Here is a 22,254-nt window from a genome sequence, read left to right on the forward strand (position 1 = left end):
ACGTGTATTTGAATACACTCAGTTTCAATTGTAAATTCTAACAAGCAATTGTAATATTCATTGATTGTCCCAGACGAATGAGTACATCTTATATTGAATAATCTCTAGACATTGACCTAAATACATACTTCAAGCCGCCAGTCGTATCTAAACAATGTTTTAGTCTGACTATTATTATACTCATCATTCATGATCAAAACAATACGCTAGAACGCACTTTACTGTATGTGATATTTCTAATTACACCTAGAAGTATTACCGGCATGATGTTAAGAAATGAAGTAATATTAGTATTTTAGTCCCTAAAATTTAAAGAATAAAAAATTAATCAACTTATGGAGCCTAAAGACAAGCCTTTGAATTCAATTCAAACAAAACATTTCAATACATCTTTTTAGACATATATATATATATAGTTTTAGTTCGAAAACAGCAGCGAAACAGTTTACTTGATAGAATTTCACCCTAACTTTAATTATCCAGCATTTTTACCGAAATGTACTAGAATTAAATAATGTATTGTTTACCTGCACTGTTTCCCTATCCTTCCTTTCAGATGACGCGCTATGAGCGTCCATTTCTTGGGCCCGTATTTGGCAACCAGGTCCATTACTTTCTCATCCTCCTGGAATACAAAGAAAACATAGACAAATTAATATTAGGATAATACAATGACTACACTAGTTGTAAAGATTCGGCTTAAGCATCGTAGGAATTCATTCTATCACAGTCTCAATAATTGAAATCGGTTTTATATTCAACCATTAACGGTATAACTGTGATAGTGTAGCTACATAAATAATTGATTTCTTAGATATCACCTGGATACATATCATTTTGATATAACACAAAGTAATACTATTAAGCAGTCGACCAATGCTAGTGGTTATTAATATTGATTAACAGAAAGGGAGAGTTATAGTTAAAAAAGAAATTCAATCATACCTAGACCAATTACGCCCAAAGAGGCGTCTATTTACCTATTCTATGTCTTCATTAAACCACAAATATTAATAAAAGAAACCACACCTCATCAATTTACTCTTCACTGCAAAAAAACTTCAAACAATCACCGAAACGACTTAAAAGGCGCGTCATAGAGATATTATACATTGATATCTCACAAAAAGTAAGTAGGTAAAAACTATAGTATGGTTGCCACACAATCTAAACAAAACTGTAGAGTAAATTTGTTACAAAATTATAAGACTACCTAAGTGGCAGTAGTTACATAAGTCAAACAAGTCTTCTAATCAGAAAATAATATAATAATTCACCAATAACAAGCCTTAATAGCCTTATCTAGTATAGTCTGAAAACTGAGTGATAGCTGCACGGTTGACAGAGGCCAACAAAGTTTTGAGTTATGAACATATTTCACCCACAGTCTTTGCTACTCTTATTTTGGACATTTAGTCCAGAATATTTGTACCCTACTTAAATTGTGCGTTCCAAGGCTCTCTATTAAGTTGTCGGATTGTACCTCATTCAATACATTAACTGTGCAAATATACATACTAAGTAATTATAAAAAAAGCATAACATTGGCATTAGCATCGCGGTACTAGAAACAAGTTTAGAAATTGCACTACCAACCCTACCATACAGATAGGTATAGTAAACGTAAAAAAAACTACAATGAAAAATCATCTGATCGAAGCGTGCGAAAATACGTTACACAGCAAGGTGAACGAGTGCGTGGGCGCCAAAAAAATATGAATTCAAACGTATCAGCTGATATTGTTATTTAATACTTGTTTCTACATTTTGGGATAGGCTTCGTGTATAACTTGATTGTGTAGTTTAATGATGACATAATAGGTAAACACTGAATGTGTGACCTTATGTATTGGATATCTATGCAAAGTATTAGGAAAACTACACAAAACTTAACTTTGAGAATCAATAGAGGCACTTCTAAAGCTCTAGTAAAGTAGGTCTGTCAGGATAGTCCTTATATGGTAGGATCTCTAATCACAATACGACTGAAAATGTATGCTTAAATTAATTTGAAGATCTTTTATACCACATACACTTGAGTATCAATCACTTCTAGGCAGAGTAAACTTGAAATTGTTCAAGTACTTACTCATAATACAAAGTTCAACTAATTAAAATAAGTATAGACCTACTTTTTATTACCTCTGTAGATACAAATAACACGTTTTAGACAATATTTTTCCCTTAAAATTAAGCCTATGTAATACTTAAACATTTTCTATAGCATTCATTACATCATAGAAAATTCTGGAACTAATGAACAAAGTACTTGTATGTATAACAAATTCAAACTCACGATGATTCCAATTCTAACGCCCTTTGATTGTTGAAATAATTGGAGTTTTTGTACATTACTGTTAATTGGACATGCTATGATTTCAATGGGTTACAAAAACACTTAGAATAAGTACCTACATTGATTGGTAACCTTCGATAATTCAATGACTATTATTTGAAACTAGTTGAGGCTCGGGTTTTTGATCTCAATGATTAAAAAAAAAAAAGGCCACGTCATTATTTATGTAATCAGTAGGTAAGTGAGCCAATGTGTTATCGGAAAAAACACAAATGTTAAGTGTATTTAAACAAATTGTATAATATGCAATTCTTCTGTAATTTTTTTATCAAAATAAATGCTACAATGGAACTTATTATTCTTGACAGACACCCAAAACATCAAAATACCATGGTATGTGTTATTTTTTTGGTTATTCAAACCTTATTAGCATTTTAAAACGACTATTTATTTTGTTTACCTATACACTTAGTGCTTAAAAAACCACTGCACTGATAAAAAAATAAAATAAAAAGTTTTTATAAAACTACTTATCTCATAAATTTGATCCATACATCACACAACACAAGTAGATATAAAAATATCTAGTTCAAAACTTTAATCAACATCTGGGACGCTTTCGGCGCTCCCAATTAGGAATGACATCACCCATTATCAACAAGTCATGTTCATAATAACAGCTTATGTCTTTGTATGAACAAACATACAAAAAGTTAAGTCAAGGGCAAGGATCAGACGAGGATATGTTAGATAAGGATGGAACTAGGTCTTATTTTTGAATACGTTTTAAAAGTTTATAGAGAGTATTTGTCTGGTCATCTAGTGCATAAGTTCCCAACCTTTTAAAGACAACTTGAACAATGCTAAAAATTACAGCGTAGGTACATCTTTACACAATACATATCTTAGTTTATACTTTTTTATTTGTCTTTTGTTAAGCTAGGAAAACTTCCAGTCTACTAAGGGGTAGTTGGGAACTTATAATCTAGTGATTTTTGGTGACAAAATTCATATGGTTTTTTATTAGATTTTCTGTCTAATAAAAAACCATATGAATTTCTTGCACGTTGTAATATATAATCTTTAAGTACCTGTAGCATAAGTGTTCACGAATTCTAGTATTCGTATGGTTTTTATAGCTGATTGGTGATAAAATCGCCATCCTATATTATACCATAAAAATAATGTACACTTAGCAATTCAAGGTCAAATATTGTTCACAATTCTACCCCTTATAACTGTCTAGTTTACTACCCATCGTAATAAAAATTACAAACAAATGATATCAGTAAAAAAATCTAGTTTTCATCATACAACTCATAAAAAAGCTGTAAACATTGCTATATATTATCCAATAACACAGCAATTTGATTAAAAATAGTTTACAGCTTACCATAAAAGGTGTTATTATATGGCTTAATCCTATACTAAACATATATTGATCCATATTTGGAATTTGGCCTAATAGCAATGCTTTTAGTTCCGCATAATATATCAAAAACTAAAGCATTTAAACATAAAAATGCCTGTCCTTATATGTAGCCAAAACTATGATCTAATATTTGAAATATCTCATTCATAATGCATATAGTATATGACGAAGTTCATGAATAAATTGGCATAAAATAAATAAATATTTTTGGACAACTCACACACGGTCATCTGATTCCAAACTAAGCAGAGCTTGTACTATGGTAACCAGACAACTAATAAACATACTTATATACTTCTAAATACATACTTATATAGATAAAATCACATCCAGGCTCAGAACTAATACTCGTGCTCATCACACAAATATTTGTTCCGGGTGGGATTCGAACCCGCCACACGCGGCGCTACGGTTATTGCGGCGAGGTGACCGCTTAAACCACTGCGCCAAACGTGCAGTTAAAATGCATGGATATAAAATATTTATATAAGGATATTATAGAATGGATGTATAGCTCCGGATCAACTAGACGCTTAGGGACATAATACCAAAGTCATTTTCTAATATATTTGAATAAGGCGCCAAGTGGTGGCCAAGGTATTAAGTAAGCAAACCAATGCAAAAAGATTTGTATATCAAGTGCTTAACTTACTTTACCAGTTGTTATGAGGAGCTTAAGCTTAACTTAGAAAGATATAAATAAATAAAATATTAGGTTGGGGAAAAAGTATCTTCGCATTATAGTATGTATGAATAATCTCTTTGGCTTCAAGAATCTCAAATGAGTACACGGTTCATTAGGTTTCTTTCAGTGAGCTTGTGAGGTACCCAAATATCGAGCTTTTTTGTTTAGAGAAAGAACTTTATTACAAGTTCATACATACTATAATGCGAAAAGACTTTTTCCCCGACCTAATATTAAAGATCGAAGCGCTCAGAGTTTATCGTTACAATAAAATACCAAGATTCAATTTGCATAATATAAAAGATGTGGTGGCCATGGGCTTACGCATTGGAAGTTCGTGTAATAAAATGTGTGAAAACGTTTTAGGGTTACCTTCTAAGAAATGACGGGAGGTTTATTGGCTATTGTTGGTTAGTTCTATATTCTTGTGACGTAGGTAGTAAAATATTGATAAATTATTAGTAGGTCATGAATGAATCTAGAATGACTTTGTTTTAGTACATTGACCGTGGGCCAAATAAACGGTCATAATATTTTTTTCTTTAGTCAAAAAATTACTCATTTAAAGTCTCATTTTATACTGAGTAACAGCTAGAACACGAGGAAATCGAATCCAAAAAATTTGTTTGTCATGGCTACTGTAAACCTAGCCTATACAGCCAAACCAATGATTAACTTTATTTCCTAAGGGGTTTAGTTCCTACTTTAACTAAAAAAGAACAAAACAAACGTAGCAATAAAAATAATTGCATACCACGCAATCATAGGACGCCAATAAAGATTAGTATCTACCACAAGACCACAACAGATAACACATTAGTATGCCAAACTCGTACAAACAATGGATTCATTCATAAAATCTAAGAATTCGTGCCGTCATTTCGTTGGGATATTTCTGGAGAGGTTTGTATAACAAGAAGTTTATTGTTAGGGAACTAGTAAGTAAATAGAAGCTACTTATAAGGGAAAAATGGAACGGTGTTGTACTTTATCTTTTACCTTGTAACACAATACTTATTATGCTACTTTTTCATAATAAGTATGTCATGAAACTGAGATTTCATGAATAATATTCTGCCCCAATAAATTTAAGCATTATTATAACTACAAGTCCACTTTTTTGAGTTTATTTGCCAATTTTTCTTAATAATTCTAACACCCAAAGTATTCCACCCAACGTGCAAATCCTTAACAATAAATATGACTGAACTGCTGAACTAACTAATTATACTTCAAGCTGTAAACCATTTATAATTTCTTGATATAATATCTTGGAAGACATTGCTTCGAGTAGTGTCATCAACCTTTGTTTATTGCTATTAAGTTATTATTTACCGCTCTAACAGTATTTTCCAATGTTCAAACGTTTACACTCACTTTCATCAAAATTTTCTGCTCTCAAAGATCACTAACCGGTTCTGAGTACATTTAGCGGTAGTTTATCTTTTCGATAGCGTATGAACGTTTTTTTGTTTGAGTTTAAGCGCTATTGAATAGATAAACTACCGCTAAATGTACCTCAGAAACCGGGGGTAAGTAACCCGGACAAAGCAGACCCATCACAACATTCGCACAAACTAATTATATTGACATTCTATGCGCTCACATGCAGTAACAATGACCCGTGACTCATGGCCGCTTCCTTGCATTCATAGACTGATTGGCGAGAACTGGCCTTTATTACTCAGTGTATTCTGATGGGAGAATGTAGGATGATATGCGAATTATGTTTTAGCATATTTTATGTGAGTAATAAGGCTATTTTAGGAATTGTCAGAAGAGATATCAGAATCTATCCTGTTATATCTTTTTATGTTTATAAAACCTCCTGAAGTAGTTACATAGTTATTTATCAAAAATATTTTCCTATGATGCTTAGTTACAGTCCTTAAAGATTATACGATTTTTGATGATTCAATGGTAGACCTAATAAAATATTAAGCGATGCATATAGAACTAATTTCTTACCAACAGCCCGTAGAGTCTGATTCAATCCCTTAATCGGCGAACCCACGTTCCTAGCAAAGGCAGACTTAACTTTTCAATTTAATGCTAGACAGATTATAGGATGATGATAGTGAAGGATAACTTTATAATCAAATAGAATCCCTTACATGTAAAAACATTAAAACTGACCACCTGCTATCTTAGTAATAAAGAAACAACTTTCTTCTATACAATTACACTACAAAGTAGGGAATCTTCCCATAAATAGCTTCAAAACACCCAATTACATGTATTTCTTGAACATAAACGCGTAATTTCGCTTTAGTGTGGTCAAGGAGCGATGCGACCACAAAGTGGCCGGACGGAAGTGTTATTACTGGGTTCTATACATGATAGCGTATGAAGCGATTGATCATAACTTGTATGGCTGAGGGCTACAGGTAATAGCTGCAAATGTGCCTATATTTTTTTACAGTGCGAGTAAATTGTATATGAAGCTCGTGGTTTTCTTTCTTCACTACACAATCAATGAAGTCTATACGTATCGCTGCAATGTGTCGATAGTTTATCAATAACATATTATTTAAAGTTTCTATATTGTTTAAGTTCTCAAAGTTTACACGTGCAAGCTTATCACCACTCAGAACACTAATAAAACATGACGTAACCTATTCATTCAATCTAAAAGCCTGGGAAACTATAAGCATATAACATTGTATATGTTATTATAAATGAATATTTATTATACCTATCTACGTATAGGGATAAAAAGTTGCCGTTGGTTATGTTAATCACTTAAGAACAATATCGCGATATACTCTAATTGTTGTCCGTCTATTCAGATTTTACTTATATTTAGTGTATCTATCAATGCAGTACAATTTCTAAACTTAAGGTAGCCCTAAGCCACCGATGAAGTTAAGTATGTATACCGAAATAAGCATGTTGCAAGTCGAAGAAGAAAACAGAACAGACCTATGAAGACAACTTTTTACAAGCTTATAGAAAAAAAAAAATAATATGTGTTTTTTCTTATTCTTACCTCCTTGGTCCATGGGCCTTTGACTAGTTCAGGGTTGACGACTTTAGTCCAGCGCTGCTGGCACTGTACGTCCGATCTGTCGGCGAACTCGGCAGCTATCAGCTCCCAGTTCTCGTTGTACATCTTTACAAATGTTTTCAACTTTTTGTCCTGGAAACAGCAGATTTTTAGATGAAAATAGTGAAAGAACGTATAGTACTTCGGGACAGTTAATAGTTATAGTGCAGCTTTTGTTTTTGTTTAAGCTCTTGACTAGGTATCGAAATGTGTACATTTGTGGAGCGAAATATCGTTAACTTCAATTTGAACTTCTTGTTTCGTTTTAAGTGAGTATTGGGTATTACTACTTAGTATTTGCGGTACAAAAAATGTACAAGTCAATAGTTAACTATAGAATTGGCTAAATAGATCAGTCTTGTTTAAAAAGTAAGTATTCTGAAAAAAGGGAACTCTAAAATTCTAAATATTTACCTCCTCTTTCGTCCACCTTCCTCTGTTAATATTCTTCCGCGGCCCAATACTTTTGGTTGCAGCCGGCACATCCTCGTATACCGTCGAGTCCTCTGAGTATTCGCTCGTCTCTGACTCATAGCCGCTACGTCTGTGGACAACCGTAATGAACACTTAGTAAAAAATAATTAAGCCAAGGTATCATACAGTTTATGACAAATTATCAAAATAAACATACAGGTAATTTCGTACTTCTGAGTGTTATGTTGAAACTAACCAACTTATCAACAGTGGCCAAATATGGCCTCAACACAAGTACAACTCTCTATTCCATCAATCTCATGATGCACTGTGGTAGTATTGTTTTCTTATTTGGCTGGCAGTATGTGTATATATTATTAGTTGGTTTGCCAATTACTCCCATTTGTCATTGACTGTCATACCGCTGCGAAATAGTGTTTCAAGACTATTTAAAACTGTAAGTTATTATGCTTCATAGTTCTGTTTACGATGTCGAATCACGCAAGAACTATGCAGACACTAGCAATTAAATAAACGCGACTTCAAGACACGAACATTACTTTTAGTTGGACGATAAAGTAGCTAAGTCTATAGAAATATTTCAAAGGAATATGGCGCCTTGTTTTTAAAGGACGTAGAGGACTTAAAACCCTCAAATTACTTGATAAAATATATTTCCAAGAACATTATCTTAGCTACATAATTCATAATCCCTGTTAAGAGCACAGACGTGGTATTTTTTCTTAAAATTCTTGTGAGTGTTTATCGAAGGATGTCCCTGTTTACTCTCAACCTGGCTTGAGTATACAAAGTACCGTTCGGTGCTAACATAGATGGATAGAATAATTAAGGGCTTTGGCCTTTCAGTGTTCATGAATTTTGTTGTAGTCACGTAAGCTAGACAATGTATGGATATACAAAGTAAGTAATTTCAGATAGAATGAATTATTATTTTAATACATAGCTGAAAACACAAAGAAATATCAGTTCAAAAGATTTTATCTAAACTAGAATAAGATTAGCATCTCATTAGTCATTAGGCGGTGGAGCATTGATATATTTGCGTGATAATTAAATCTAAACTCAGTGCAAGCGCTCAAAACATTTTTTTTTGTTTTATTACTTAGTTTATTGTTCTTGTTCTCGAAGTTCAGGTTTTTTTATTTTATGTACATGCTTTTCTTTAGCTTTATACTGCTTCTAATTTAATCGTACCGCAAGTAAATAAATTCACAGAGTACTTTAGGGTTAAATTTCCTCCGTGAAAAAGGTATTTGTCAACCTAATACCAGGTTCTATTTCATGCCCATAGACCCCAGCGATCTTTATGCTTTGGAGCTTGCTAAAATAACAACCTACTTTAAAGAAACTACCAAACAAGCCTATTATTAGCTCACGTCCAAAATTATCAGTGAGCTTTTATCAACAAATCCTGTTCTTACCCCGCTCAGATAATAATATCAGTATTACGTAATCACTAAGTCGTCCAGAGGCCTTGTTAGACAGACACGTGTTCAGAATGTATTATGATGGATGGAATAAATAACATTCTGCTTCGTAAATAACTTGGGTGTTGTCATGTTTTTTGCCGTAGTTTCTAAGGTGATGAAAGATTGGTCTAAGTTTAAGTACTTGTACTAATTAAATATACTGATCAATTAATGGTTAAGCTGTATTTAGAATATTATATTTGAAGAAAGAATAAGCCAACATGAATCAAATGGCTGCAATTTTTTTAGTTGGTGATATTTAGAATAAAGGATAAACTAACATAAAAATGATGTTATTCATTAATACATGCTTCGCATGCGACACTTTTTCCGCGTTTCATAATTTCTATACTTCTATTAATATGAAAATTGTTTATTACCATGGTGTACTTTATAGAAAGAAAATAGTTAAAAACTTTATTATTCTAAGAATGAATACAAAAAAATATACTAAAATAGAATTGCAGTTGACATTAAAAGCCAAGTTATTAGATTTTCGCAGCTGTTCATGAAAAATGTATAAAACGCTAGTAAAATTCTTGTTCCAGTGAATAGTATTTGCAATAGCCTACCCGATTGCATAAAAACTACGTTATAAGGAATATGAGGATATATTTTAAATGCGATAAAGAAATATATGATTGTATAATATTTCGGACAATTGCGTAACTGCTTTTCATAAGTACGGAATAAAAAAGGGGTAGTGAAAAGAGTTTCAGTAAGTTACATGATAAATCGCCAATTCGACACTTCTATATAAATGTTTACAATACACTAAAACTTAATTATTAATTCATTACTACTGTAATTTATTTCAAATTTTACCTTTATAGGCTGTGTTCGTGTTACAAATACAATAGCAAAATGAAATTTAAATGTAAGTCTAAAGATAAGTGGCATTTATTTTAAAATAATTATGTGTAGTTTTTTACGATTCACACACACACATTATCTAATCTATATTATTAAAATGGGGATAAAAACAACCATATATTATTATAAACTATGGACATCTGTATAAATTGTGTTAAAATATAAATGCACAAAACTCGTGATACCGGACTATATTTAGATATGACTAGTATAAATTACTTTAAAAATTAATTTAATACGAGTTATCAAATAATTTTGCCATAAGTAACCTTTGTAAATCGAAAGCCACTAATATTTATCATTGTTTCACTTTTAGCTTTAGATAATGACTGTTTAATAACTTTTAAACTCTCGCGTTGCATGTTTAATGTATAATAGAATACGGGAATTAACGCGAATACGATATGACTGTTTAATAATCGAGTAGGCTTCCTTAACGTACGATCACGAAATTATTAACCTGCGTAGGATTTTACATTGACTCCAGTAAGTAATATAAATATGGGTCAATAACTATAATACAATGCTAGTAAACTGCTTCTTGGTAACTTCAATTTATAGACTTATTTTAAACTGAATTCACTATGTAAATTGAAAACTCATCGCAACATTGTATTGACAGATGATAAATAATACGAAGCTTCAAAAGTTTTTTCCATCATCTTTATAAATACGGACATTTGCCACCCAAGAGCGAATAAAAATTGTAATAAGTTTCCGAAGATGAATTGCGACGAAGTGCAATTTTTTGTTATACATTACATTGTTGCTTTTACCACAAATCGATAATAAGGTTATTTATATACTGGATAAAAAGCTAAGTATCCCAGTAAAAACTAAAAAATTTCTTGTCCACAAAAGCCCGTTTCTGATCAATACATACCTATACAATAGGGAGTTCGTACAAAGACATATTGATCGCAGCTTCTATCAAAGACGTTCAAGGTGCCCTAACGTTTGGAACCTAACCAATATAGTATAAGCTAAGTATTCACGTTCTTAGAAGTCAGCCAGGAAATAAAAGCCCGTATAAAGCAAACCGATACCTTTCATTTATGATTCGCTATGCACATTCCCTTGTGACGTGTACTCTGAAAAAAAAATTATACTGGCGCCAGAATCTCCCGTAGACAGACAATACAATTCGACGAAGTAACCAGCCCCTATGACTGCTACAAAACTAAATTCGACCTAATACGAAACAATATAAAGATGAATTTCAAATGAAAGGTGTGGTACATTTCTTTTGCACCGAACGAGTTTCGTACTGCTATAGAAAAATAACCTATGTAAAGACTAATAATTCTCGAATCGGCATGTTTCGGGCGAGGTAAAAAAACCGCGAACTTATTTATGCATACCGCGGTCGAGACATCAGCTGATATGGAAACCAGTTTTAGTTCTCATTCATTGCAAATACATCGACGTGGAATAAGGAAACTTGACGCTTTAAGTTTAATGTTTATGGAATTATTTTAAGGAATTCTATATTCCAACATTTTATTGACAACTTTTGTGGCTTAAAAATGCAATGATGGTCGACTTGACTGACATTCCGCCTATATGGAATTTGGATTTCAACATTGTTGCTAGCGCAAAGAGCTCAATGGTCCTGCGCAAAAACTGAACAGGATCTTAAAATATTTTCGCAATTCATATTATACGAACCAAACAAGTTAATCTGCATACATGTATTTATGACACGCAATTTGTATAAAATGTTAATCCTATACTCACGCATATCTCACATTCATCACGACGAATTCACAAAACCAAGCTTTGTCCAAAACCCCATTATTCACTTAGATAAGACACAGCACATATTCCTACACGACATATTTAAACACCAAAACATTATTTTAGGTAAAGTATTTGTTTAAATAATATATTTTTAGGTTATAACCCCCTATGTTCCCGCCAAAACAGTTCCAAAATCACATCTCCATGGACCCGACTCACGCGCACCGAAAACCACACTGCCAAAGTAAAATTTCTATTCGTACACGTTCCCACACTCACACAAGAATATTCACTAACACACCCACACGGCTCGCATACGCAACTCGTAATAAGGGTGTGGGGAACAACAAAAACCCTGTAAGGGACGCAGCAATTCCGATGAAAAGGACGAAGGATATAAAACATACTCAGGGAGACAAGGATAAAGAATCAGGTATAGAAATCATTACCCTGCAGTGGGAATGTGACGCAACAAGCAGGCAAAGGTAAGCAGGTGTAGGTTGGTAATAGAAAGGTACAAAGAAAATCGATCTTTTTTATTGGATAGGTCAGCGTTGCAGCTATGAAAGAAAATAATAACATGGTATTAAAATTATCAATGCAGGGGATGTGGAGTGATATTTCAAAATTACACGCCTTAAGTACGATTAATCAAAGAAGTGGTCGACATAAATAAACCATTTCGAAACGGGCAACATGGAATTGTATTTATAATCCAAATTTTATCCTTTGAATTTCATAAAAATATTTATACTTACCCCACAAAAATGCCCATAATATTCAATGACAACTTTGCACCGAAATGAGACTGATGGTAATGTGGGTAGAACACAAAAATATACCGATATTGCACAAATACAGTCTATAGTCAGACTAACACATGTTTTGGATCAACGGCACTTTCGATTGCAGTAAAAACTTTACAAAAACAGGAGGGTAGGACGTTTGCCGGATGCTAAACTAATTTTGGATAACGGGGATTCAGTTTTTGCGACGCAGGGATGCTTTCGCGAATGTTGAACTTGTATTTAACATGGATATTTTCTTTTCATTCATAAAAGCCAGTTTTAAACTGGACTACTAGTAATTACTTGCTTCTGGCGTAATTACTGTTCGCTGAGTAAGTACCGTTTAACTTTTTAATTCTCACTACATACAACTTGATAGATCTTGAAGCACTTAAAGTTTATTTCAAGTTAATCAGTATTCAGTAACCTATCATATAAACTTGTGGGTATTCCGCATTTTTTAAGCTATTTAATACGTTAAAGAACCATCTTCAAATATTTTAACCACGATCGATCGATAGCAATACAAAGAACTGAAAGCAAATCCGATTAGGGAAAATGATAAATATAAACCTTAAACGTAAACAACTCGTGTAAGCTATCTTCCAGACTTTTACAGAACCTAATCATTTCCGACAAGCTTCGGCAATTACACAACTGTTTGTTCAGCCAGACGTCTGGGGAGTCACCAAATATTAGTTTAAATTAATAAGCGATATCACACATTACTTCCTGCAGCCACACAATGATAAGAATACTGTGAATATTCTGTGATCATGTAAGGGCAATGTCAGATACCGCCTTGTAATCAGATATGCTTGATAAGCAAAACTTTTTCACATTGATATAGTAAAGTCCTCTTGAATCGTCGAGTTTCGTTTTCAATACCCATTCATCAAGGAAAGTGCTCATTCGTGACATTCGTCAAGATGATTGACATGTTACAATACCGAGTATCAAATCTGAGGAATTATTTAGGTAGGTATAAAAGGCAGCATTGTGTACATTTACCAGTAGCAATAAATTAACTTTATAATGATAATAATGTAACGCTTGAAAGTCAAGTTAAGTGGAAGACAAGACGGAAGTCCTATACTCAAGAATTTGTCACGGAAACCGATGTCAAAGTACAACATGGACACTTGAAAACCATAAAAAAATTAATAACCATAATCTTAGATCACATTTTAATCACATACGTGGCATATCTAATTAAAATAAGGAAGGAAGGGTCACTTTTGTATCGTCATTTCACCTGTTCTAACGAAAACGTGCCCTGATGTATGTACTTTTGATTTCACGAGCGATTATTTTTGGGGAAGTGTTACAAAAACGGGGCCAAACCTTGTTAAAAGTAAATTATTTTCTCTGATATCTATCAAAATGCGTGTAGATTCACCGTAACTCAAGCTGTCTTAAAGTTAACGAATTCGAAAATGTTCCTTTTAACTGCGATTAAATAGTTTTGAAAACGAAGAAAAAAAATTGGATAAAATGGGTAATCGCACTTCATTATTAAAATTTTACGCACGAATTCCTTGACCCCACTAGTGCGAACAATTTGATTACTGATATCAGTATTTTATCAGCCCACCCACTTCCATTCACAATCACGGACCAGCAATCAGTCTACAATTATTAACAACCCAGAACGAGTCTACTTCCTTTGTCATTTAAAACAAAAGTAGCAATCGCCAATTTCCTAAGGGGAACAAAGTAAAGAAAAAAATTGTCAAGGGGTTCCCTAAGGAAGCGTCCTGTTAACTCACGCATCGTCCGTATTTCCTGTCCTGTGTCCCCTCTTATGACCTGCTTATTAGCACTTTGGGTTTACTCAAAACATTCTCGGTTTGCTTCTTCCCGTTAGAAATTTACGACTTCATTTGCGTGGTCGATGACTTGTTTGGTTAGATGGGTGGTGCACAGGGATTACATAATGCATGGTCATGTTTACAATGTTCTTAGCACATTTTTATGAAAGAAGATAGAACACGTCTCGAATCTATGCCGATCATTGAACCTTGCTCGAACAGCATATTTAACTATTTCTATTCTACAAGTCCAGATTTCCGAACAAGAGCAATTTAGTTAAGTTTCCAAACGTCATCGATTAGGAAACCGGTTGATTGAAATTCAATGTTTACTGACCACAGTCGAAGACTGTCCAATCCAGTTCTTTTGTCACCTTTTACGACAATTACTGGAAGTGATGGGGGTGGTCTATTCTTGCCGGGACCACACGCAACCGAAGGTGCGTAAAGTCGAAATATTTTTAAGTAGCCTTCGTGACAAATTAACAACAGCCGCCGATACTTGGAAAAACATTAAACATTGCTTCGTGTAATGAGGATATTTTGGTTTCACTGTTCATATGTTATGACGAGCACTTTTGAAGCTGAAAATTACTTAACAAAGTTGCGTTGCTTAAATATTTTGGCTTATTTAATATACATTTATGGAAGAATTTTACAAGTCATTCCTGATTACAAGATATATTTTCTTGCCCATTACCATATCGTAAAAATGCAGTATCCGTCAGCTATAGTTTTAGTAGCTAATAAACCCCTTTAATGACATTGAATTGCATACATCATGTCGCATCTAAAACTATCTTATTTGTTTGCTATCAACAAATAGGGTTGGCTAGGTACCTTATACCTCTTGAATTTGTAAAGCTCTGTTAAATTACCTTCCATGAGGTCATAAGGATTCGTAGCCATTGGCAGAGATGTCATCATACAATAATGCCAACGCGCAAAACAGAATACAAAATAATCCACAGGAAATAACACAAATACATTTGATTCAATTAAAACTTATCAGAAAGCTCTGTGGCGTTTCATAATACGCGTTCATTTAGGTCACACGATAACGTTGTATAGAAAACAAATGAAACATAATCAGCTTCACCGATCTCGAATTGTATGAAATGTAGTGTACTAATATTTATCTGTATTTGTTATGAACATGCTGCACATACTAACAATGCAGTATTTTTGAAATATCACACATTAAAAAACGCCATGTCCTAATAAGTCTACAGTTGCAAACCGAGAACTAAGTTAAAAGTACATTTAGAATAACAAACAACAACTACTGTCCGCCTCATATAGGTAAGATAACCTACCTAAGATAAATAGCAATATAACACAGGTAGGTATCCCTCATGGCCTTTGTTCAAAGTTATTGTAAAAACCGAGTACGTAAAGTCTGTCAGGACATAATGTACTTCGTATTTCCTACGTGTGCTATGATGAGAATTCCAAAGTGCCATAGTTTTCCCATGGTAGAATTAAAACAACTATTTTTTCCATATCAGATTTATACACTGGCTAGTTTCTTCGAAGTCTATCAGGTTTAGTTAGCTAGTAATGGTAAGTATCCCACAATTAAAGCATAGCTCTTATGGAGTCAAGTTTGCTGTAGAAACAATTAAGATAAGCATAAGTTGGTGTCTTGTTACGGGGTGAATTGGATGCCTTGTTGACATGTGCACGTTCGTATGAATGGGTGAGTCATGCGCGAATCAATTTGATGATAAAAGTGGAATGTTTATTAAAGACAATGTGCTGACAACGTTGTCCAAGTGACAAAAAGTAATGCTAATAGCGTCTGCGGCTTCGCGTGGTATGTTGATAATGTCCTATGTTCATCTGCATCAAACAGGTTACATTATAGTATAAATTGATCTCTTCGACCAGAGAACAAGATAAATATCGGCTTACATTCATGATACACCTACAGACACTCTCTACAGTACAATTATTGCTTGTACATATTTTACGTACCTGAAATATTTAATCAAATAATAATGGCCTTGGTGAATATTTCCTATTACCTCAAAAATTTTAAGCGATGTGTGCAGGAAAACGTATTTATGCCATTAAAATTATAAATTTGTGCCGGGATTAAAACAACGTCATAACATGTTATCACATAATGCAGTTACAGTCAATTGATATAGCACACAGGGGCCACAAAAAAGTCCTTCAAACTCTCAAATGGCCACAATGTTTTTGCCAAGCAATATGACACCGGAATCTGTGCCGATGAGAACCGAGAAAGTTGATTCAATGTGGTGGGCCAAGTAATTTAATACAAACCAATCAAGCAGAATTAATTTTGTCGTCCTTTCAGATATATGGCGAAAAAAAATCTGAAGACTGACAAAGTTTTAATCCGTACAATTGGAGTTTATGATCAACTAGCTGACCCGCGCAACTTCACTTGCGTCATAAGAGAGAATGCGTCAAAATTTCCCCCGTTTTTGTAATATTTTTTACTGCTGCTATGCTCCTATTGGTTGTAGCGTGATGATATATAGTCTATAACCTTCCTCGATAAATGGGCTATCTAACACTGAAACAATTTTTCAATTCGCACCAGTAGTTCCTGAGATTAGCGCGTTCAAACAAACAAACAAACAAACAATCAAACAAACAAACAAACTCTTCAGCTTTATAATATTAGTATTATAATATTAGTATAGATAGTATAGATTTTGTAACAATAAAGCAATAAAAACATAAACAAATTGATTCTGAATGCACTTAATACCGAAATTGGGTGGGTACCCAGTGTCCCTATATCGCGCTCAATCAAATCACGGAACTAGTAAAATAGATTCTCTAGCTATAGAGGAAACAGATGGGCATACCATACATATTAGTATGAAACTTATAGTTCTGTGGAAACAACTCTTTTAGTAGATAATCATACATTAATTCGGAGTAGCCCATATGTTTCTACAAAGAATCTGATGTCATACATCTAATTAAATCTTTCAATGGATCATAAAATTGACAAAAAAATAGACCTAAACACTCAAGTGTTTTTGTCTGAAGCGAACAAAGGCGATGACCTAAATGAATGATTGCCTATTCTGTCGCTATTTTCTATTTAAAGTCTTAAAGATAAATGGCACTTCTATTATTTAAACACCCCTTTAAATTAATGTTTGTTCTCACGTTGTCTTCGTGGCAAATTGGTCTGCTTACGAGTGTGGATCGTAACGTAGTGCAATTTTATTAGTGCGTGCAATGTCGAGTAACAAAATATGTTCTTACTGAATTTATGTTTTGAAAGCGAACTGTATAAGGTAATCAAGAGTTTATGCATGACTGTAGAATTAAATACTTTAAATGCACCATACGAGGAAATTACTCAGTGGTACCTACAAGGAAAACGTCATACTAATTAATAAAGGTACATTGTGCCTACAGCTACTTTTGACTTAAAGATAGATATTGCAAAACATATGTACACAACTATATATTTATCTTATTCTACTTAGTTAGCCGAATCCTTTAAGATACTATGAGTATTACGTACATTTTACACAACGTATAATTTTTTTTTTTCAATTTTCACCTTACACAGGCACTTATGTAAAATCTATTAGATATATATCCACTTAGCAACCATCAACCACATAATATTCGTCTCACCCTTGAAACCTCTCAAATTCACACAATGTTTAAAACACCTGAGCTGTTCTAGGATAAATTCCCAAAGTAATCTTCAAGCAGGGGTTAGAAACAGGTTCTCTAGCCATTCAAAATAGAAAAATACACATTAGATGAAAGGATGGCCCTGTGAATTATAATCGGACAATAGAACATAGACCATGGGGTATTAAAGGGATGCGAAAACCCTTGTCTATTCGTTTAAATCCACTTTCTCACGCAATGGATAAAGGTCTTGCGTGGTCATGTGCAATTCATCACAATGAACATGTGTCAGCAGGCCTTTATTCAAAGGTTCCTATTTATGTAATTAGTGGATAAGATATGCTCATAAAAAGTCTAATTAAAAATAGCAGGAAATTCCTAGTTTCAATTAATACAGGACATGAAATAGTTATAGACGTAGGGAAAAAAAACAATAATTACATAGGTAAGCTGTTTGTTTGTAGAAACAAAAACATTTTTCGAACGGAATCTGGGAGCGACTTCCGACTTGCTTGTCAAATAAAGGGAAGTTTTTTTTCTTCGTAGATCGCGACGTGTCAAAGGCAACAGCCGTACAGCCATATGCTGATGACACATTTAAAACATATGTGAACTTTTTGCTGAACTCGGCCACACCATTTAGCGTCTGTTTGTCGATTGTCTCAATTTTATCAGCAATTTGATAAGCGTAATTACTTAGACGTTCGAGAATACAGCGGGGATTCTTTATCAAGTTTCTTATGAGATTAAGTTTGAGAAGAGGAAGTTTTTTAGAAATGTAATTTTTCTGTAAAGCAATATTGTTCTTTGAAGACAGCGATTACTTAATAATGTATTGTTGAAACCTTATAGGAAAACAATTTTCTTTAAAAAATCGTTTTAAGAAGGTTAAGGTTTCTTTCACTAAAACAAGTTGGTTATAAGTAAACAAATATAAATCTTAAACCAGAAAAGAACCACCAAAACTGAAAAACTAACAAAAAACAAAGTGAACTAACATAATTATATTCAGTTAAGTACATAGATGACATTAGGACGAACGAGGGGTGTGCGCACAAAGGGACGGCAGCTGCTCCCCTAAGAATAACGATTAGCATCAATACATGTTGCAACTTGAATGAAATTACATCGTAGAAGACGATGTAAAGGTGGAAACGGACTAGCAACCCCACGAAACACTTCTGCAAGACGATCAAGGCACGCGTAAGGAAGTTACAGTTGTGCATAGCCCTTAAGATACCGATACAATCTTTGTGTGGGCTAATGATGCATGAAACCAAACCTGGAAACCTGGAATACGCTTATGCATATTAGTCAAGACATGTAACAATGTTGCAATTTATACATCCGTAGAAATAGACATGTTGACTCTGAATATTATTAAATATGTACAAATTGAATTCCTTAGTGCAATGATAGAGTTAATAGGTGATGTAAATATGCCATATGCCAATATAAAAAGCTAAAATAGACACCTGTTCTAAGTTTCCTGTCTTTGAAATTGTCAGTGTAACTAATCTAAGGACGGTAAAGGATTAATTTTAATACGGAATAGGTCCAGCTGTTCAAATAAACCTTGTTAGAAAAAAGAGAATTCATAATTTAGAACTAAAGCTGCAAAGCTAATACCTAAAATAACACGCAACCGGATACTACTAGACGTTTACATGAATTGTTAAGTTAAAGACAGAAATAAGTTATGATTTCATGGAAGAAAAAACATTAAAATTTTCGGGCTATAACTGCTTATTGTTGAAAGTACAAAGGTCCAAGGGTGTTCACCTGGCCAGGCTACCCCTAAGATTAATGTCTCAAGACGGCACAATAGCTCGCCCCCGCGCACATGGCCTGACATTTCTACCCCGACTCGTTTTTTTTCACTTCCTCCCTTATTATACCGTCTTACAATTACGTAGCACGCGCCTCGAAAGGTGTTTAGAGAAAGCGTTAATGAACCATTTTTATTATATTTTTAACAATATTGACCTTTTTATTAAGACCAGGAAATGTCGCGTGCCTGCAGATGAATTATTGCATTTTGATAAAATTCAATTTATTAGAACCAGCTGATAGTGGTAATTAATATTATTAATGATTTCAAAAAATAAAATATATTATTATGTTCAACATGCAATCCACTTCAAGTTTAGTAAATTAATAAGATACAATATTACGCCAAACCAGTGACAAAAAATGCATTCCGAAATTTAAAAACTGGAATAAGCGGTTATAAATAAGACATTTCGCATCATCTCCATAAAATATAAAGTTATTTAATATCTTCTAATGCTGTTAACTTCTTTTATCGCTTAATTTTTGGTCAAAACACATCTGATTCGGTTTTATTGCAAGGTCGTTGCAGATATCATCTGAAGTTGTCGAGTATTTTTGAGCAGGATTTTGCATATATTGTTAAAAAATGTCATATGTGTTTTTTAGTTTCCATCAACGAAACTGATTTAAGGGTTAACGTTTATAATCCCTGGTGGTATTTAAGAATCAGTTCGACACGCAGCGAGTTTATATGTAAGAAGCTAAGGAGTGATCGTATTGGATCTATCCCTATTTCGGATGACATCATAGGTAGTTCACACCCCAGGAAACATACCAGTTAATAGTAGAACGCGACAATGAATGAGAAACAGATTGCGTCCAGCGGCCTCTCGGGAAGACGGTATTATTGTATGAGGTCATTGTTCCTAGCGCCAGCGACTAAATTGCCACACTTTATTACATTATTGCAACGAGTTATGGACCGTGGTTGGATGAATTGGCCTCTTTATATTTTGTTCTAGCCTGTGAATAATGTGCGGTGCTTTTATATGTAATGTTTGAGGCCAAAGTGGATAATGCTTTACGAAAATTTCACTTCTTTCTATTTTCTCGATCGATGCATACAGACGACTGGCAATTTCATTCAGTTCACTACCACAGTATTAGGTATCTACTGTATTCGACGATCATAAAAAATGAAGAACTGCTCTGATCGTACAATAATTAATGGAATTAATAAAGAAATCGAATAAGTCAACGAACTTGTAGTGCTGGGAATTCGTTTTACAAAAGAATGCGGTCCCGTTCGAGTTCCGCAAACTCATACAGCCTACCCGGGACTGCACACCTCTTTAGTCAATCGGCAGGTGATACACCATCTGGCTTACCACGTGTCAACGAACGGCGAATATCGATTCGCAAAGATTCCCGCAAGAACCCGGAACGGTAGTTCGAATATTTTTTTGGGAACTAATTCGATAATTGTTTTATCGATTTTGGAATGAAGTGATCGGTTTATGGGTTCGTTCACAGTTGCTAATTATAAAGCTGTTTATCAAAACATTTGTTCGGCAATGCAGGACCTCCTCGAAGGCGTTACTTAAAATAGTTATCTGATTTTAGATGTATTACTCCTTCAGAACAGAAGCTGAGAAATAATCAGAGGTCCTCAAACCTTTTGATTGATACTTATACCTAATACATAAAAAACACCTACATGAGTGAAAACGTATCTGTACCTACTTTAGAAATAACCTAGTGTTTCTGAGTAGTTGATCGTATGCTATATTGATTAAATACAACACCTAGTACATAACGTTTAAGTCATATACGAAATAACGTACGTCCTATAACAAAATTCATATTTGTCGGCGGAGGAGTCGAGGGAGTCGTTTCCGGCCTTCTTACATACCAATATCGAATGTAAAATATTCAACATTCTTAATACACTCGTCATGACCTAACTAAAAGTACATCAAAATACGAAAAGCACCAAAAAAACATTCATACAAATATCGATTTATCGCGTGTACCGCGCCATCTGCGCTTGCGCCCCCCACGCACTAAGTTGATTGCCGCCATGGAAGCAGCTGCGCTAGGGATGCGCCCAACATAATACCTTTTAGAACTGCAACCATGAATACGAGTGATTAAAGTAGGGTGAATGTTTATTTTATAATGTTATCATTTCCTATTGTTGTTAGAATTATAGTGGAAAGGCAAGTTGTTTACCAGCTAGATAATATAACTTTTATCTTTGTAAAGAA

General features: G+C 33.8%; 1 protein-coding gene across 6 annotated transcripts in view; it reads right to left on the minus strand.

The window, feature by feature from the left end:
- LOC142983051 (myb protein-like) overlaps positions 1-22,254 on the minus strand; it is a 55,671-nt gene that overhangs the window by 11,853 nt on the left and 21,564 nt on the right. For 5 of the 6 annotated variants that reach the window (XM_076129865.1, XM_076129863.1, XM_076129859.1 and 2 more), the window contains 3 exons: positions 7,874-8,003; positions 7,403-7,552; positions 528-625 (listed from right to left, as the gene is read on the minus strand). In XM_076129865.1, coding sequence (XP_075985980.1) covers positions 528-625; positions 7,403-7,552; positions 7,874-8,003 — 378 coding nt within the window. Of the gene's footprint in view, positions 1-527; positions 626-7,402; positions 7,553-7,873; positions 8,004-11,973; positions 12,192-22,254 lie in introns of those variants that run through there. The other variant, XM_076129864.1, reaches the window with a different exon arrangement.

Source organism: Anticarsia gemmatalis, chromosome 23 (genome assembly GCF_050436995.1).
Source record: "Anticarsia gemmatalis isolate Benzon Research Colony breed Stoneville strain chromosome 23, ilAntGemm2 primary, whole genome shotgun sequence".
Classification (NCBI taxonomy): Eukaryota; Metazoa; Arthropoda; class Insecta; order Lepidoptera; family Erebidae; genus Anticarsia; species Anticarsia gemmatalis.